The sequence below is a fragment of the Ascaphus truei genome, chromosome 13 (genome assembly GCF_040206685.1).
Source record: "Ascaphus truei isolate aAscTru1 chromosome 13, aAscTru1.hap1, whole genome shotgun sequence".
Lineage (NCBI taxonomy): Eukaryota > Metazoa > Chordata > Amphibia > Anura > Ascaphidae > Ascaphus > Ascaphus truei.
In genome coordinates this window covers 34,730,396-34,747,857 of record NC_134495.1, presented here as the reverse complement: position 1 = coordinate 34,747,857, position 17,462 = coordinate 34,730,396, and the positions used below count along the sequence as shown (strand labels likewise).

At 61.0% G+C, this 17,462-nt stretch overlaps 1 protein-coding gene across 1 annotated transcript; it reads right to left on the bottom strand.

The window, feature by feature from the left end:
• Positions 1-4,981: 4,981 nt before the first annotated feature.
• Positions 4,982-16,581, bottom strand: LOC142465127 (apoptosis regulator R1). The gene is made up of 3 exons (XM_075569060.1): positions 16,426-16,581; positions 14,412-14,839; positions 4,982-6,392 (listed from the first exon to the last, which is right to left on the bottom strand). Exons 2-3 carry the CDS (start codon positions 14,826-14,828, stop codon positions 6,243-6,245), a joined length of 567 nt encoding a protein of 188 aa, XP_075425175.1. The 5' UTR covers positions 14,829-14,839; positions 16,426-16,581; the 3' UTR covers positions 4,982-6,242.
• Positions 16,582-17,462: the final 881 nt, after the last annotated feature.

Below are 17,462 nucleotides of genomic sequence, written 5' to 3'. Positions count from 1 at the left end.
AACTGCTAGTCACGATTTCTGACTATTTCATCATTTCCATCTTAAGTGAGTGTCCATATTTTGTCTGTTATTTGTATAATCTCATGTGTTCACCTTTTTCAAGGAATAAATTATATTTTATCATATCTAAGTCTCGTTCAGTTCAACCCAGTTATATTTGGTGTGTATTATTAATAGCCTGTCTCAAAGCTACCGTCACACACACTTATTAAGGTTATGGTGGGTAAAAAAAGTGACAAAAACCCTCTACAGTAAAGCATATAGCAACTGTAAATATTACTGTATATTCATTTGCATGTCTTAGACAGGTCTCCATAACCTTAATAAGTGTGGTGATTACCTACTCTTAATCTCAAACCAGCAAATTCCAGCAACCAACCTCACACTGATGATACCCATCAAGGTTGAAACATGTCTGTGAGTGGGTTTACTGGCTTTGCATCTCCCAAGCCCTTGCTTAAAAGCTGTGTTTAAAGCAGCATGCATTGGCTAAGGGTTGTTCATGTAATGTGAGCTTGAGATACAAGGTGGCACTGTGCTCATTTGCATGTCATTTCCCAGAATCCCTTGCTGCAGTGGAAGTGCTGTGTGCTGGGCTTTAATGGTGAAAGATAGGGTTGCAGGCCTGTCTAAGACATGCAAATGAATATACAGTAATATTTACAGTTGCTATATGCTTTACTGTAGAGGGTTTTTGTCACTTTTTTTACCCACCAAAATGTGTGTGTGTGTGTGTACGTGTTTTGTACCCAGTGAGGTATATGTGTATGTATGTATTTGGGGGTGGGAGGGGGGTTTGTGTGTGTATTTGTAAATAACACTGTTCTGCACAGAAAATCAATGGAAAAAAAACTAAATAATAAGTGAGATGCATTTTATTCCCCCACATATTTTGCCGTGTGTTAATGTGTATACTGTATATACCTATTAGTGTGTGTACGGTATATGTATGTATCTGTGGGGCTGTAATATTCATGCATGTATTGCGGCTCTCTGAATATTTTGGAGAAATTTTTATTTTTTAGAAAGTGGCTCTTCCTTCTTGAGAGGTTGCAGACCCCTGGCCTAGTCAAAGTCTGGAACTAAACACTATCAAAATGTCGTGGCAGGACAAGAAGCGCGCTGTCCATGCAAGGCAGCCCTCAAATGTCACTGAGTTGAACCAATTCTGTAAGGAGGAATGGGCCAAAATTCCTCAAAAAAGATGTTTGACTGACCAGCAGTTACAGGACACGCAAGTCACTGCTGCTCAAGGGGGCGCCACCTGGTACTGAAACTAAAACTTCACATACTTTTTCATACATGGATATTGATTGTTTAATAATTTGTGGATAAATGTTGAAAAGGGATCATGTTTTTGTGTCATTTGTTTGATCAGGTTATCTTTATCTATTATTAAGACTTCGATTAAGATCTAATAACATTTTAGGTTTGAAATATGTGAAAATCCTAAGGGGTTCTGTGATAGGGCAGAAACCCTGTCTACAAGGGCTTCAATAGGAAGCCTGTATTAGTCTGAGGAATGCAGCAGGGAGCTGGTTAATTGCAACTGCAGACAATTAATCATTCTCCACCTGGCTCATCAGACAGGTAGAATAGCTCCTGCTGGAACTGCAGGGGATCTCCTGAGCACAAGACTGTGCTGCCAGCAAGACACCCTGAAATGAGCCTCTATATACAGGGTGCAGCAGACCCCGGAACCCGAAAGAGGCTGGCCCCCCAACGGACACACCCCAGAGACTGACAAAGAGCCCCCTGCTTACAGGTATCTCTCTGGACTTTGGGGTCATAGGTTGGAAAGAGGCCTATCTTCCCAGCCCTGCAGATAGGGACTGGGAAAGTGAGTAAGCCCTCACACAGGGATAGGATGTTTGCTTATTGGTGTGCATCCTTAGAATATATTGCTTAAAGCTACAGGCTGAACAAAAGCCATGGTTTATTTTCCCCAAATATGTCTCCATGGTTGTACCTCTGCAGGTCTCTCACAGGTTCACAAACGTTTTCTCGCCGCAGTATATGTATCTGACGTCACAGTAAGCTATATGCTGAGTGAATAGAGTATAACAGTAAATTGCTGGAGTTATGCCATAAATTGTCTTAGAGACGCACCCAAAGTATAGGCAGTGTGTGTTGTACCCAGTGAGGTATCTTGAAATATTCCCAGAATGTATATGGTGGTGGTATTGTGATCACATATTTGACAAATAAGTATGTAGGGTGTTGATTACGAGATGCCAAGTACCGTGACAGGATGATTATAGTAGGGAAACTACCTGTATGTATATTGAAAGAAATGTATAGTACTGTCATGTTATATTATGTGTCTCGGAGAGTGATTTTCAACCGTGGTTTTGCGAGCACCACTCAGGGATTCCACGGCCACCAGGGGAGGAGAGCTGGGACAACTCTCCCAGCTGTCCCAGGCCCGGCGGCGTGACGGCACCCCACATAGCAGTGACCCGGCAGGTCCCGAGCTCAGCCACCCGGTCACTGCTATCCTTCCTCCCCCTGCCTGCTCCGGAAGTCGTCAAATTCCGTCTGACAGGAGGATCGGGTAATGGCAGGGGGGGCTTGCATGTGTGTAAGTGAGAGTGTGTGTAAGAGGGGGAGTGAGTGTGTGTGAAAAAGGGAGTGTGTGAATGTGTGTGTGAGGGAGTGTAAAGGGGAGAGTGTGAGGGGGGAAGAGACATGAACGACGGGCGAAGGTTGGGTTATTTTGGTTCCCTAACCAAAAAAGGTTGAAAAACACTGGTCTAGGATGTATTCGGCTAAATATCCCAATGTTACCCATAGCGAATTTGTTGGATGTTGGGGGCAACATCGCCTTTACGTTAGTGGAGAGTGTAGCCCCCTCCTGCTATGGACTACTAGTAGTTAACTGTGAGGGGGTCACAGAGTTGCTTCTCTCCCCATCATGTGATAGTGTTGGTTTGTCTGATAAGTGACGTTACCACAAGAGTATATCTTTGTCGTACAGGTAAAACACACTAAATGCACTTCTTCCTCACTTGGAATTCCTTGATCTTTCTATTGAAAAAAATCATTAAGCGCCTATTTAAATCATTGTTCAGTTACTAAAACATCAAACTCCTTAAGTATGATTTTTAAATAATGTCAAAAAGAACATTTTATCGCCTTTTTCTCAGTATTCAAAGAATACAGTTAATGACTTTGACCTCTACAACAACAATATATACTCAGCTAGAAAATTCTAGAATCCAGTTCCTAGAGGAGTGATAGTGGAGGAGCCTCACTGTAAGTTATGTTTAAGCATATAGTTATGTGTAGTAAAGATGTCCTGTCACCTTAATTGTTTTCAGTTAGGGGCTCTATCTGTAAACGGCACATTCCCTAGTAAAGAGCAAAGATTTTTCTCTGACCAGATGAGCAGGCGAGTGCTCAGCAGGGAGTTCTTAGAGTAGAAACTCCGGAGCACAGTTGGATAAGGCCCACCGAAAATTCCCTAGTGAAGCCCTGATTCAATAGGTATGGACGAACTGGGCAGTATACAGAATGACAGGATACTGATCCCTGAACGTATAGTGTGTTCTGACCAACAATTCCTCAGTGAACTCCTGATCTTATATAGAGGAAAAATGCCGGCAACAGTAATGGGATACTGATCCGCGAGAGTAGTGTCCCCAAGATCCATGGGCATTAAAGAAGCTACACAAGAGATTGGCAATCTAACATCTCTAAAGGACACAAGTATAAGTACCTTCCAAGTGTATGAGTGAGGGCTGCCAAGGGGATGAATCCCAAGTACCTCCCTAGTGTAAGAGATATACCAGGGGAAGAAGCAGAGTAACCATATTGTTTGTCCCCAGTTAATGTCTATGAGAAGTATGTCCTATGCATGTGGAGCATTACCAACGGGTGTGAATAAAGCTCTTTGTTTGTAATGTAAAAGTTCCTGGCGCATATCCTTATTCTATCTGCCCTGACCAGTGTCTGAGAGGCTGAGCCCAACCTGCACTGACCCTGACCAGGTCTGAGCCCAGACTGCACTGACCCAGCACCCAGACCAGGTCTAATACTGAGCCCAGCCTGCACTGACCCAGCATCCTGACCAGGTCTGAGACACTGAGCCCAGCCTGCACTGACCCAGCACCCTGACCAGGTCTGAGAGACTTTGCCCAGCCTGCACTGACCAAGCACCCTGACCAGGTCTGAGAGGCTGAGCCCAACCTGCACTGACCCTGACCAGGTCTGAGCCCAGACTGCACTGACCCAGCACCCAGACCAGGTCTAAGACTGAGCCCAGCCTGCACTGACCCAGCATCCTGACCAGGTCTGAGACACTGAGCCCAGCCTGCACTGACCCAGCACCCTGACCAGGTCTGAGAGACTTTGCCCAGCCTGCACTGACCAAGCACCCTGACCAGGTCTGAGAGGCTAAGCCCAGCCTTCACTGACCCAGCACCCTGCACTGACCAGGTCTGAGACTGACCCAGCACCCTGGCCAGGTCTGAGGCTGAGCCCAGCCGGCACTGACCCAGCACCCTGACCAGGTCTGAGCCCAGCCTGCACTGACCCAGCACCCTGACAAGGTCTGAGACTGAGCCCAGTCTGCACTGACCCAGCACCCTGACCAGGTCTGGGAGACTGACCCCAGCCTGCACTGACCCAGCACCCTGACAAGGTCTGAGACTGAGCCCAGTCTGCACTGACCCAGCACCCTGACCAGGTCTGAGAGGCTGAGCCAGTTTGCACTGACCCAGCACCCTGACCAGGTCTGGGAGACTGAGCCCAGCCTGCACTGACCCAGCACCCTGAGCAGGTCTGAGAATGAGCCCAGCCTGCACTGACCCAGCACCCTGACCAGGTCTGAGACTGAGCCCAGCCTGAACTGACCCAGCACACTGACCAGGTCTGAGACTGACCACAGCCATGTGTATATATCCAACTCGATGTTAACTCCTGCAAAGCCGGGCAAGTAGGGATACATTTGTATGAGTAATTAGTAAATAAGGCGATCCTGTCCCGTGCCGGAAACTTTATTACAGATCTCGTCCGGGCACTCGCAGCCCCCCATCCATTTAGTGTTCTGTACGGAGGCCCCTTGTCTGAGATGGGGGGGGGGAGGGTTCCTCCTCTTGCCCCTTCCCATCAGACATGGCAAGTGGGAAGGGCTGAGATGGCTCCTGTCTTGGGGCAGACATGTCCAGACCCTCGCTTGTGGTAGTGTGACCTCTTATGTGGAGTCCTTCCGCGGTGTGACGAGGGGGAGTGACCCCTTATGTGCGGTCCAGAAATATACCAGCATGCAGAGCAGGGCCAGGCTGAAGCCTCCCACGGGAAATGTGTTTGGGAACATTGGAAGTCTCACTCCATGTGATAGAAGTGTCTCTCACCCACTCTGCGCCCCCTCCTCCCACCAGACAGCTAGAACTAATGAGCGTGACACCTTGTGATCACTCCAAGTCTTGCACAATCCCCTCCCCCTGGGGGGTTCTAGGTCACTGTGCTAGGTTCCGTGCTGTCTGCTTGGGAAGGTGCACGGAAAAACGTTACTGTGGGAGGAGAGGACAGAGATCTGTGCCTTCCCCTCAAACTCCCACCACAAAGGCCAAGAGAGCACAGGGGAACCAGGCGGAAGAGAAGCAATAAATATTATGACACACACACACACACACACACATTATGTGACACACACTATCGCGCACACACACACTATGTGACACACTATCTCACGCGCGCTCTCTCACACAGTGAAAGATACTGCATGCACGCACATTCACACGTTACAGAAACTCTGCGCACAATCACACACATTAAACAAGATACTCCGCGTGCATACACACTTTATGTGACAGATATTATACACACACACACACACACACACACACACACACACACACACAACATATATTGTGTGCACAAACACACAGTGACATAGATACTGCACGCAAACATGTGACAAGGATAATACACGCAACACATACCACAAAAGTGACACACCGCACAATTGAATAATAGCGCGCACACAGAGTATGCAACACAGGCGCACACCGGTATTGTGCGCGCGCACCGCGTACATTGGTATTGTGCGCGTGCACAAACAGCGCATGGCCGATACATGTACGCATACCATGCACGATACCACATGCACACACACGTACACACAAGCAACGCAGGAGACAAATACAACCGCACCCAGTGACACACAATCACACAGAGACAAGCAGACAGCGCAGAGTTTGTAGGGAACACTTCGTGTTTCTGTCCCAGGACTCAGGGTGTCACTTGCTGGCAAACAGAGCGCCCACCGTCATCAGAGCCCCCAGTGCCACTGTGCCCGCAAGGACCGTCTTCAGGGAGGCCCAGTTCCCCTCCCGCTGCCTCCTTGCCTCCTCTATCGCACCGTCCCCGTAGAGGGCCAGGAACCCGTTCTGCAGGACAGAGAGACGCTGTTACCCCCGCACAGAGAGGCCCAGTTCCCCTCTCGCGTCCTCTATCGCAACCGTCCCAGTAGAGGGTATTGGGGAGGGGGGAAGAGAAATAAGGGCGGGGGGGAGGGGGGGGAGGGAGAAAAGGGCGGGGGGGAGGGAGAAAAGGGGGAGAGGGAAGGAGAAAAGGGGGGGAGGGAAGGAGAAAAGGGGGGGAGGGAAGGAGAAAAGGGGGGGAGGGAAGGAGAAAAGGGGGGGAGGGAAGGAGAAAAGGGGGGGAGGGAAGGAGAAAAGGGGGGGGAGGGAAGGAGAAAAGGGGGGGAGGGAAGGAGAAAAGGGGGGAGGGAAGGAGAAAAGGGGGGAGGGAGGGAGAAAAGGGGGGGAGGGAGGGAGAAAAGGGGGGGAGGGAGGGAGAAAAGAGAGGGAGGGAGAAAAGAGAGGGAGGGAGAAAAGGGGGGTAGGGAGAAAAGGGGGGTAGGGAGAAAAGGGGGGGAGGGAGAAAAGGGGGGGAGGGAGAAAAGGGGGGGAGGGAGGGAGAAAAGGGGGGGAGGGAGGGAGAAAAGGGTGGAAGGGAGGGAGAAAAGGGCGGCGGGGGGGAAAAGAGAAGGGCGGCGGGGGGGAAAAGAGAAGGGCGGCGGGGGGGAAAAGAGAAGGGCGGCGGGGGGGGGGGGAAGAGAAGGGCGGGGGGGAAAAGAGAAGGGCGGCGGGGGGGGGGGGAAGAAAAGGGCGGGGGGGGAAGAGAAGGGCGGGGGGGGAAGAGAAGGGCGGGGGGGAAGAGAAGGGCGGGGGGGGAAGAGAAGGGCGGGGGGGGAAGAGAAGGGCGGGGGGGGAAGAGAAGGGCGGGGGGGGAAGAGAAGGGCGGGGGGGGGAAGAGAAGGGCGGGGGGGGAAGAGAAGGGCGGGGGGGAAGAGAAGGGCGGGGGGGAAGAGAAGGGCGGGGGGAAGAGAAGGGCGGGGGGGGAAGAGAAGGGCGGGGGGGGAAGAGAAGGGCGGGGGGGGAAGAGAAGGGCGGGGGGGGGAAGAGAAGGGCGGGGGGGGAAGAGAAGGGCGGGGGGGGGAGAGAAGGGCGGGGGGGAGAGAAGGGCGGGGGGGAGAGAAGGGCGGGGGGGAGAGAAGGGCGGGGGGGGAGAGAAGGGCGGGGGGGGAGAGAAGGGCGGGGGGGGAGAGAAGGGCGGGGGGGGAGAGAAGGGCGGGGGGGGAAAGAAGGGCGGGGGGGAAGAGAAGGGCGGCGGGGGGGGGGGAAGAGAAGGGCGGCGGGGGGGGGGGAAGAGAAGGGCGGCGGGGGGGAAGAGAAGGGCGGCGGGGGGGAAGAGAAGGGCGGGGGGGAAGAGAAGGGCGGGGGGGAAGAGAAGGGCGGGGGGGAAGAGAAGGGCGGGGGGGAAGAGAAGGGCGGGGGGGAAGAGAAGGGCGGGGGGGAAGAGAAGGGCGGGGGGGAAGAGAAGGGCGGGGGGGAAGAGAAGGGCGGGGGGGAAGAGAAGGGCGGGGGGGAAGAGAAGGGCGGGGGGGGTGAAGAGAAGGGCGGGAGGGAAAAGAGAAGGGCGACGGGGGGGAAAAGAGAAGGGCGACGGGGGGGAAAAGAGAAGGGCGGCGGGGGGGAAAAGAGAGGGGCGGCGGGGGGGAAAAGAGAGGGGCGGCGGGGGGGAAAAGAGAGGGGCGGCGGGGGGGAAAAGAGAGGGGCGGCGGGGGGGAAAAGAGAGGGGCGGCGGGGGGGAAAAGAGAGGGGCGGCGGGGGGGAAAAGAGAAGGGCGGCGGGGGGGGGAGAGAAGGGCGGCGGGGGGGGGAAGAGAAGGGCGGCGGGGGGGGGAAGAGAAGGGCGGCGGGGGGGGAAGAGAAGGGCGGGGGGGGGAAGAGAAGGGCGGGGGGGGGGGGAAGAGAAGGGCGGCGGGGGGGAAAAGAGAAGGGCGGCGGGGGGGGGAAAAGAGAAGGGCGGCGGGGGGGGGGAAAAGAGAAGGGCGGCGGGGGGGGGAAAAGAGAAGGGCGGCGGGGGGGGGGAAAAGAGAAGGGCGGCGGGGGGGGGAAAAGAGAAGGGCGACGGGGGGGAAAAGAGAAGGGCGACGGGGGGGAAAAGAGAAGGGCGACGGGGGGGAAAAGAGAAGGGCGGCGGGGGGAAAAGAGAAGGGCGGGGGGGAAGAGAAGGGCGGGGGGGAAGAGAAGGGCGGGGGGGAAGGAAAGCGAAGAAAGGGCGGGGGGGAAGAGAAGGGCGGGGGGGAAGAGAAGGGCGGGGGGGAAGAGAAGGGCGGGGGGGAAGAGAAGGGCGGGGGGGAAGAGAAGGGCGGGGGGGAAGAGAAGGGCGGGGGGGGGTGAAGAGAAGGGCGGGAGGGAAAAGAGAAGGGCGACGGGGGGGAAAAGAGAAGGGCGGCGGGGGGGAAAAGAGAAGGGCGGCGGGGGGGAAAAGAGAGGGGCGGCGGGGGGGAAAAGAGAGGGGCGGCGGGGGGGAAAAGAGAGGGGCGGCGGGGGGGAAAAGAGAGGGGCGGCGGGGGGGAAAAGAGAGGGGCGGCGGGGGGGAAAAGAGAAGGGCGGCGGGGGGGGAAGAGAAGGGCGGCGGGGGGGGGAAGAGAAGGGCGGCGGGGGGGGGAAGAGAAGGGCGGCGGGGGGGGGAAGAGAAGGGCGGCGGGGGGGGAAGAGAAGGGCGGGGGGGGGAAGAGAAGGGCGGGGGGGGGGGGAAGAGAAGGGCGGCGGGGGGGAAAAGAGAAGGGCGGCGGGGGGGGGAAAAGAGAAGGGCGGCGGGGGGGGGAAAAGAGAAGGGCGGCGGGGGGGGGAAAAGAGAAGGGCGGCGGGGGGGGGGAAAAGAGAAGGGCGGCGGGGGGGGGGAAAAGAGAAGGGCGACGGGGGGGAAAAGAGAAGGGCGACGGGGGGGAAAAGAGAAGGGCGACGGGGGGGAAAAGAGAAGGGCGGCGGGGGGGAAAAGAGAAGGGCGGCGGGGGGGAAAAGAGAAGGGCGGGGGGGAAGAGAAGGGCTGGGGGGGAGAGAAGGGCGGGGGGGAGAGAAGGGCGGCGGGGGGGGAAGAGAAGGGCGGCGGGGGGGGAAGAGAAGGGCGGCGGGGGGGGAAGAGAAGGGCGGCGGGGGGGGGAAGAGAAGGGCGGCGGGGGGGCAAGAGAAGGGCGGGGGGGGGAAAAGAAGGGCGGGGGGGGAAGAGAAGGGCGGGGGGGGAAGAGAAGGGCGGGGGGGGAAGAGAAGGGCGGGGGGGAAGAGAAGGGCGGGGGGGAAGAGAAGGGCGGGGGGGAAGAGAAGGGCGGGGGGGGAAGAGAAGGGCGGGGGGGGAAGAGAAGGGTGGCGGGGGGGGGGAAGAGAAGGGCGGCAAGGGGGGGGGGGAAGAGAAGGGCGGCGGGGGGGGGAAGAGAAGGGCGGCGGGGGTGAAGAGAAGGGCGGCGGGGGGGCAAGAGAAGGGCGGCGGGGGGGCAAGAGAAGGGCGGCGGGGGGGAAAAGAGAAGGGCGGCGGGGAAAAGAGAAGGGCGGCGGGGGGGAAAAGAGAAGGGCGGGGGGGGGAAGAGAAGGGCGGGGGGGGGAAAAGAGAAGGGCGGGGGGGGAAGAGAAGGGCGGGGGGGGAAGAGAAGGGCGGGGGGGGAAGAGAAGGGCGGGGGGGGAAGAGAAGGGCGGGGGGGGAAGAGAAGGGCGGGGGGGGAAGAGAAGGGCGGGGGGGGGAAAGAGAAGGGCGGGGGGGGGGAAAGAGAAGGGCGGGGGGGGGGAAAGAGAAGGGCGGGGGGGGGAAAGAGAAGGGCGGGGGGGGGAAAGAGAAGGGCGGGGGGGGGAAAGAGAAGGGCGGGGGGGGGAAAGAGAAGGGCGGGGGGGGGAAAGAGAAGGGCGGGGGGGGGAAAGAGAAGGGCGGGGGGGGGAAAGAGAAGGGCGGCGGGGGGGGGGAAGAGAAGGGCGGCGGGGGGGGGGGGAAGAGAAGGGCGGCGGGGGGGGGGGAAGAGAAGGGCGGCGGGGGGGGGGGGGAAGAGAAGGGCGGCGGGGGGGGGGAGAAGAGAAGGGCAGGGGGGAGAAGAGAAGGGCGGGGGGGGGGAGAAGAGAAGGGCGGGGGGGGGGAGAAGAGAAGGGCTGGGGGGGAAGAGAAGGGCGGGGGGGGGAAGAGAAGAGCGGGGGGGGAAGAGAAGAGCGGGGGGGGAAGAGAAGGGCGGGGGGGGGAAAGAGAAGGGCGGGGGGGGAAGAGAAGGGCGGGGGGGGGGAAGAGAAGGGCGGGGGGGGGGAAGAGAAGGGCGGGGGGGGGAAAGAGAAGGGCGGGGGGGGGAAAGAGAAGGGTGGCGGGCGGGAAAAGAGAAGGGCGGCGGGGGGGAAAAGAGAAGGGCGGCCGGGGGGGAAAAGAGAAGGGCGGCGGGGGGGGGGGGAAGAGAAGGGCTGGGGGGGAAGAGAAGGGCGGGGGGGGGGGGGGAAGAGAAGAGCGGGGGGGAAGAGAAGGGCGGGGGGGGGGAAGAGAAGAGCGGGGGGGGAAGAGAAGAGCGGGGGGGGAAGAGAAGGGCCGGGGGGGGGGGGAAGAGAAGGGCTGGGGGGGGAAGAGAAGGGCGGGGGGGGGGGGAAAGAGAAGAGCGGGGGGGAAGAGAAGAGCGGGGGGGGGGGGGAAGAGAAGAGCGGGGGGGGAAGAGAAGGGCGGGGGGGGGGGGGGGGAAGGGAAGAGAAGGGCGGGGGGGGGGGGAGAAGAGAAGGGCCGGGGGGGGAAGAGCAGGGCGGGGGGGGGGAGAAGAGAAGGGCGGGGGGGGGAGAAGAGAAGGGCGGGGGGGGGGAGAAGAGAAGGGCGGGGGGGGGGAGAAGAGAAGGGCGGGGGGGGGAGAAGAGAAGGGCGGGGGGGAGAAGAGAAGGGCGGGGGGGGGAGAAGAGAAGGGCGGGGGGGAGAAGAGAAGGGCGGGGGGGAGAAGAGAAGGGCGGGGGGGGGAGAAGAGAAGGGCGGGGGGGGGAGAAGAGAAGGGCGGGGGGGAGAGAAGAGAAGGGCGGGGGGGAGAAGAGAAGGGCGGCCGGGGGGGAAAAGAGAAGGGCGGTGGGGGGGGGGGAAAGAGAAGGGCGGTGGGGGGGGGGGGGGAAAGAGAAGGGCGGCGGGGGGGGGGGAAAGAGAAGGGCTGGGGGGGAAGAGAAGGGCGGGGGGGGGGGAAGAGAAGGGCGGGGGGGGGGAAGAGAAGGGCGGGGGGGGGGGGGAAGAGAAGAGCGGGGGGGGAAGAGAAGAGCGGGGGGGGAAGAGAAGAGCGGGGGGGGGAAGAGAAGGGCCAGCGGGGGGGGAAGAGAAGGGCCGGGGGGGGGGGAAGAGAAGGGCCGGGGGGGGGGAAGAGAAGGGCCGGGGGGGGGGGAAGAGAAGGGCCGGGGGGGGGGGGGGGGGAAGAGAAGGGCCGGGGGGGGGGGGGGGGGAAGAGAAGGGCCGGGGGGGGGGGGGGGAAGAGAAGGGCCGGGGGGGGGGGGGAAGAGAAGGGCCGGGGGGGGGGGGGGGAAGAGAAGGGCCGGGGGGGGGGGGGGGGAAGAGAAGGGCCGGGGGGGGGGGAAGAGAAGGGCCGGGGGGGGGAAGAGAAGGGCCGGGGGGGGGGGAAGAGAAGGGCCGGGGGGGGAAGAGAAGGGCCGGGGGAGGGGGGAAGAGAAGGGCCGGGGGGGGGGGGGAAGAGAAAGGCCGGGGGGGGGGGGGGAAGAGAAGGGCCGGGGGGGGGGGAAGAGAAGGGCCGGGGGGGGGGGGAAGAGAAGGGCCGGGGGGGGAAGAGAAGGGCCGGGGGGGGGGGGGGGGAAGAGAAGGGCCGGGGGGGGGGGGGGAAAGAGAAGGGCCGGGGGGGGGGGAAGAGAAGGGCCGGGGGGGGGAAGAGAAGGGCCGGGGGGGGGGGGGGGGAAGAGAAGGGCCGGGGGGGGGAGAAGAGAAGGGCCGGGGGGGAAGAGAAGGGCCGGGGGGGGGAAGAGAAGGGCCGGGGGGGGGGGGGGAAGAGAAGGGCCGGGGGGGGGGGGGGAAGAGAAGGGCCGGGGGGGGGGGGGAAGAGAAGGGCCGGGGGGGGGGGGGAAGAGAAGGGCCGGGGGGGGGGGGAAGAGAAGGGCCGGGGGGGGGGAAGAGAAGGGCCGGGGGGGGGAGAAGAGAAGGGCCGGGGGGGGGGGAAGAGAAGGGCCGGGGGGGGGGGAAGAGAAGGGCCGGGGGGGGGGGGGAAAGAGAAGGGCCGGGGGGGGGGGGGAAGAGAAGGGCCGGGGGGGGGGGGGGAAGAGAAGGGCCGGGGGGGGGGGGGGGGGGAAAGAGAAGGGCCGGGGGGGGGGGGGGAAGAGAAGGGCCGGGGGGGGGGAAGAGTAGGGCCGGGGGGGGGGAAGAGAAGGGCCGGGGGGGGGGGGAAGAGAAGGGCCGGGGGGGGGGAAGAGAAGGGCCGGGGGGGGGGGAAGAGAAGGGCCGGGGGGGGGAAAGAGAAGGGCCGGGGGGGGGGGGGGAAGAGAAGGGCCGGGGGGGGGGGGGAAGAGAAGGGCCGGGGGGGGGAAGAGAAGGGCCGGGGGGGGGGAAGGAAGAAGAAGGGCCGGGGGGGGGGAAGAGAAGGGCCGGGGGGGGGGGAAGAGAAGGGCCGGGGGGGGGGGAAGAGAAGGGCCGGGGGGGGGGGAAGAGAAGGGCCGGGGGGGGGGAAGAGAAGAGAAGGGCCGGGGGGGGAAGAGAAGGGCCGGGGGGGGGGAAGAGAAGGGCCGGGGGGGGGGGGGGAAGAGAAGGGCCGGAGGGGGGGGGGGAAGAGAAGGGCCGGGGGGGGGAAGAGAAGGGCCGGGGGGGGGGGGGGGAAGAGAAGGGCCGGGGGGGGGAGAAGAGAAGGGCCGGGGGGGGAAGAGAAGGGCCGGGGGGGGGAAGAGAAGGGCCGGGGGGGGGGGGGGAAGAGAAGGGCCGGGGGGGGGGGGAAGAGAAGGGCCGGGGGGGGAAGAGAAGGGCCGGGGGGGGGGGGGGGAAGAGAAGGGCCGGGGGGGGGGGGGAAAGAGAAGGGCCGGGGGGGGGGGGGGAAAGAGAAGGGCCGGGGGGGGGGGAAGAGAAGGGCCGGGGGGGGGAAGAGAAGGGCCGGGGGGGGGAAGAGAAGGGCCGGGGGGGGGGGGGGGGGAAGAGAAGGGCCGGGGGGGGGAGAAGAGAAGGGCCGGGGGGGGAAGAGAAGGGCCGGGGGGGGGAAGAGAAGGGCCGGGGGGGGGAAGAGAAGGGCCGGGGGGGGGGGGGAAGAGAAGGGCCGGGGGGGGGGGGGGGAAGAGAAGGGCCGGGGGGGGGGGGGAAGAGAAGGGCCGGGGGGGGGGGGGAAGAGAAGGGCCGGGGGGGGGGGAAGAGAAGGGCCGGGGGGGGGGAAGAGAAGGGCCGGGGGGGGGAGAAGAGAAGGGCCGGGGGGGGGGGGAAGAGAAGGGCCGGGGGGGGGGGAAGAGAAGGGCCGGGGGGGGGGGGAAAGAGAAGGGCCGGGGGGGGGGGGGAAGAGAAGGGCCGGGGGGGGGGGGGGAAGAGAAGGGCCGGGGGGGGGGGGGGGGAAAGAGAAGGGCCGGGGGGGGGGGGGAAGAGAAGGGCCGGGGGGGGGGAAGAGTAGGGCCGGGGGGGGGGAAGAGAAGGGCCGGGGGGGGGGGGAAGAGAAGGGCCGGGGGGGGGGAAGAGAAGGGCCGGGGGGGGGGGAAGAGAAGGGCCGGGGGGGGGAAAGAGAAGGGCCGGGGGGGGGGGGGGAAGAGAAGGGCCGGGGGGGGGGGGGAAGAGAAGGGCCGGGGGGGGGAAGAGAAGGGCCGGGGGGGGGGAAGAGAAGGGCCGGGGGGGGGGAAGAGAAGGGCCGGGGGGGGGGAAGAGAAGGGCCGGGGGGGGGGGAAGAGAAGGGCCGGGGGGGGGGGAAGAGAAGGGCCGGGGGGGGGGAAGAGAAGAGAAGGGCCGGGGGGGGAAGAGAAGGGCCGGGGGGGGGGAAGAGAAGGGCCGGGGGGGGGGGGGGGGAAGAGAAGGGCCGGAGGGGGGGGGGGGGGGGGGTGAAGAGAAGGGCCGGAGGGGGGGGTGGGGGGAAGAGAAGGGCCGGGGGGAGAAGGCAATTAGGGGAGGGGTAGTGGGGGAGGGGTAGTGGGGGGAGGGGTAGTGGGGGGAGGGTTAAGGTAGGATCCTCACCCAGCCCCCGTTGTTCTGTATCCAGTCCCTGAGGTTGGTCTCCAGGTAAGTTCCCATCCAGTCCTGTATCCGCAGTACCAGCGGTGACATCTCTTTGTTGACGCTCTCTGCGCAGAGCGCGGCGCCAAACACAAAGAACGCCACCACGCGCCCCCAGTTCACGCCGCCCTGGAAGAGGCCACCCGCCACCTCGGCGAAGCGTGGGTACGCCGTGCTGGGAGTCACATGGATCTGCGCAGAGATCTCGCTGAACTCCTGCCGGAAACGCTCCTCAAACTCGTCCCCAGCAGCACGCATCGTGGCGTGAAGAGGGCAGGAAGCGCCCCCCGCTGGCTCCGACCTCAGACCGCGCTGACACAGCTTGTACCGCACAAAGTCCTCCACCAGGGCGCGGGATCCCGACGCGGACTCCGCCATCCAGCCACTCTCTGCAAGAGAGAAACACGCGGTAAACCCCGCCCAACCACAGCCCCGTCTGAGACCCCATCCAACCAGAGAAACCCCCCAACCTGCCAGACACACTAACCCCGCCCTGCCAGAGAGAACCCCCCCCACACTGCCAGAGACACTAACCCCGCCCTGCCACAGCCCTGTCTGAGACCCCATCCAACCAGAGAAACCCCCCACCCTGCAAGACACACTGTAACCCCGCCCTGCCAGAGAGAGAACCCCCCCCACCCTGCCAGAGACACGCCTTGCCAGTGACCCCAGCACTGCGGTAATCCCGGCATTGCCAGATCCACGCTCTCCCTGCCAAAGACCCGCGCTGCAACTCCCCTCCCTGCCAGCGGAATGGGACGTTTTACGGTGACCAAAACGCCACCGCTGGGACTCTTCCGCAACGTACCCGACCCGGCCTGCCGCTCCTACAACTGCGTGTTTAATGCCCCGCTATAGAACGCTACACTGCCTAGTCCCGCAGGACATTTAAAGATGGCGCGTCGGAGCGGCCTGTATAGGCAGTGAAGCGGTCCCGTGCGGGACATTTACGCGGCAGTTTTTGTAGTGGCCGGTCAGGCGCAGGACCGGAGGTCGCGCCGAAGTGGGCAGCATTTTGGCCACAGCAAAACGTCCCAAAGAGCGCTGCCAGACTTATACACGCACACACACACACACACACACACACACACACACACACACACACACACACACACACGCACGCGCACGGTTTATTTTAGGAAGCAGTTCCATCCTAAAAATAGGCGCGCGGATTTGCCTCTTCCAATCTCTGCGAGCGCTCGGATATTGTCCCGTGACCAGACACCGCGCTTTCTGTTCGGAGCGCCGCGTTTATCTATGAAACGGGCCGCACGTACTATACCGTATGTTCGTGTAATCTTGATATCCCGTAACCAAGCACTGGACTAGTTCTGTATATGACTTCCCCAATATAATTGGTGTGTTGTGTCTCGGCCCCTAATTGAAATCTTGAGTAACGGCATTTTCGGACATTTTTTGCTACAACGGGTGGCGTGTTGATTCCATGTTTGGGTGAGACCTTCCCGTTACCCGACGTGGCAGCAAGATGAGGTGCAGAGTAATGGTGAGGGGGGATATGACTCACGTGAGGGACCCCGTGGGGGAGATTAATGGCTCAGACAGATAGCTGTATGTATTACCCCGTGTCACATACGCAAGTCCTGTGCTCACAGAGGTGTGCCGTCCGTGAGACAGGCGCAGAAACCCTCGAGGAGCCAAGATTAACCCCTTCCCTGTCAGAGAGGCCAGCAGAACAATGATTAACCCCTTCCCTGCCAGAGAGGCCAGCAGAACAATGATTAACCCCTTCCCTGCCAGAGAAACACAGAGCAATGATTAACCCCTTCCCTGCCAGAGAGACCGGTAGAACAATGATTAACCCCTTCCCTGCGAGACACACACAGCAATGATTAACCCCCTCCCTGTCAGAGCTACAGAGCAATGGTTAAACCCTTCCCTGGAAGAGCAATGGTTAACCCCTTCCCTGCCAGTGACCCGCAGCGCAATGATTAACCCCTTGCTCCCTGGTTCTAACCGGTCAGGTGTAGTTCAGGGCCCCCCCGGTCCCTTCCGGTTTCATGCCGCAGCTTCCGGTCCCCGGGTCTCCCCGCTGCTCCTCTCCTTCCTCGGGGTTTCGGCAGCCACTTCCGGGTGCGTCACGGCGACGCCCGATGACGTTGCAAGCGACCCACCTGCTGACTGGTCAAAGAGTGAGCAGCTAGACTCCGCCCCTCATACCGTAAAGTGTAGAGGTGACGCGCAGCGACCCCCATATACTGGCGCTGTGTATAACACCCCCTGACCTATTATATACAGACTGTGTATAACACCCCCTGACCTATTATATACAGACTGTGTATAACATCCCCCTGTATACTGACCTTTTATATACAGACTGTATATAACATCCCCCTGTATAACTGACCTGTTATCTACAGACTGTGTATAACATCCCGCTATATACTGACCTGTTATATACAGACACTGTGTATAATATCCCCCTGTATACTGACCTGTTATATACAGACACTGTATAACATCCCCCTGTATACTGACCTGTTATATACAGGTGCTGCGTATAACATTTCTTTATAATGCTATAATTAATAAGTGATGCTTTTACATTAATTGTAACTGTATGTTCTTGTAATTATCTTTTTTTCGGTAACCTCAGCACTGTATTTATATATAGTAAAACATGGAATAAGCGATGCTTTGTGCTTTTGGCCGCGGACTCTGGGAAAGTATTTATATTTCGGACACATTTTGTTACAAAAATTTTTGTGCATAGTTTTTTCTATAATAAACAGGGATCTGAGACCCTCACAAATATATTAATTTGTGCCCTCTGTGCCCCGTGTGTGACACCTCTGTGCCCTGCGTGTGCCTTTTCTGTGCCCCGAGTGTGCTTCTCTGTGCCCCGCGTGTGCCCTCTCTGTGCCCCCTGTGTGCCCTCCCTGTGCCCCGTGTGTGACACCTCTGTGCCCCCTGTGTGCCCTCTCTGTGCCCCGCATGTGACACCTTTGTGCCCCGCGTGTGCCTTCTCTGTGCCCCGCGTGTGCCTTCTCTGTG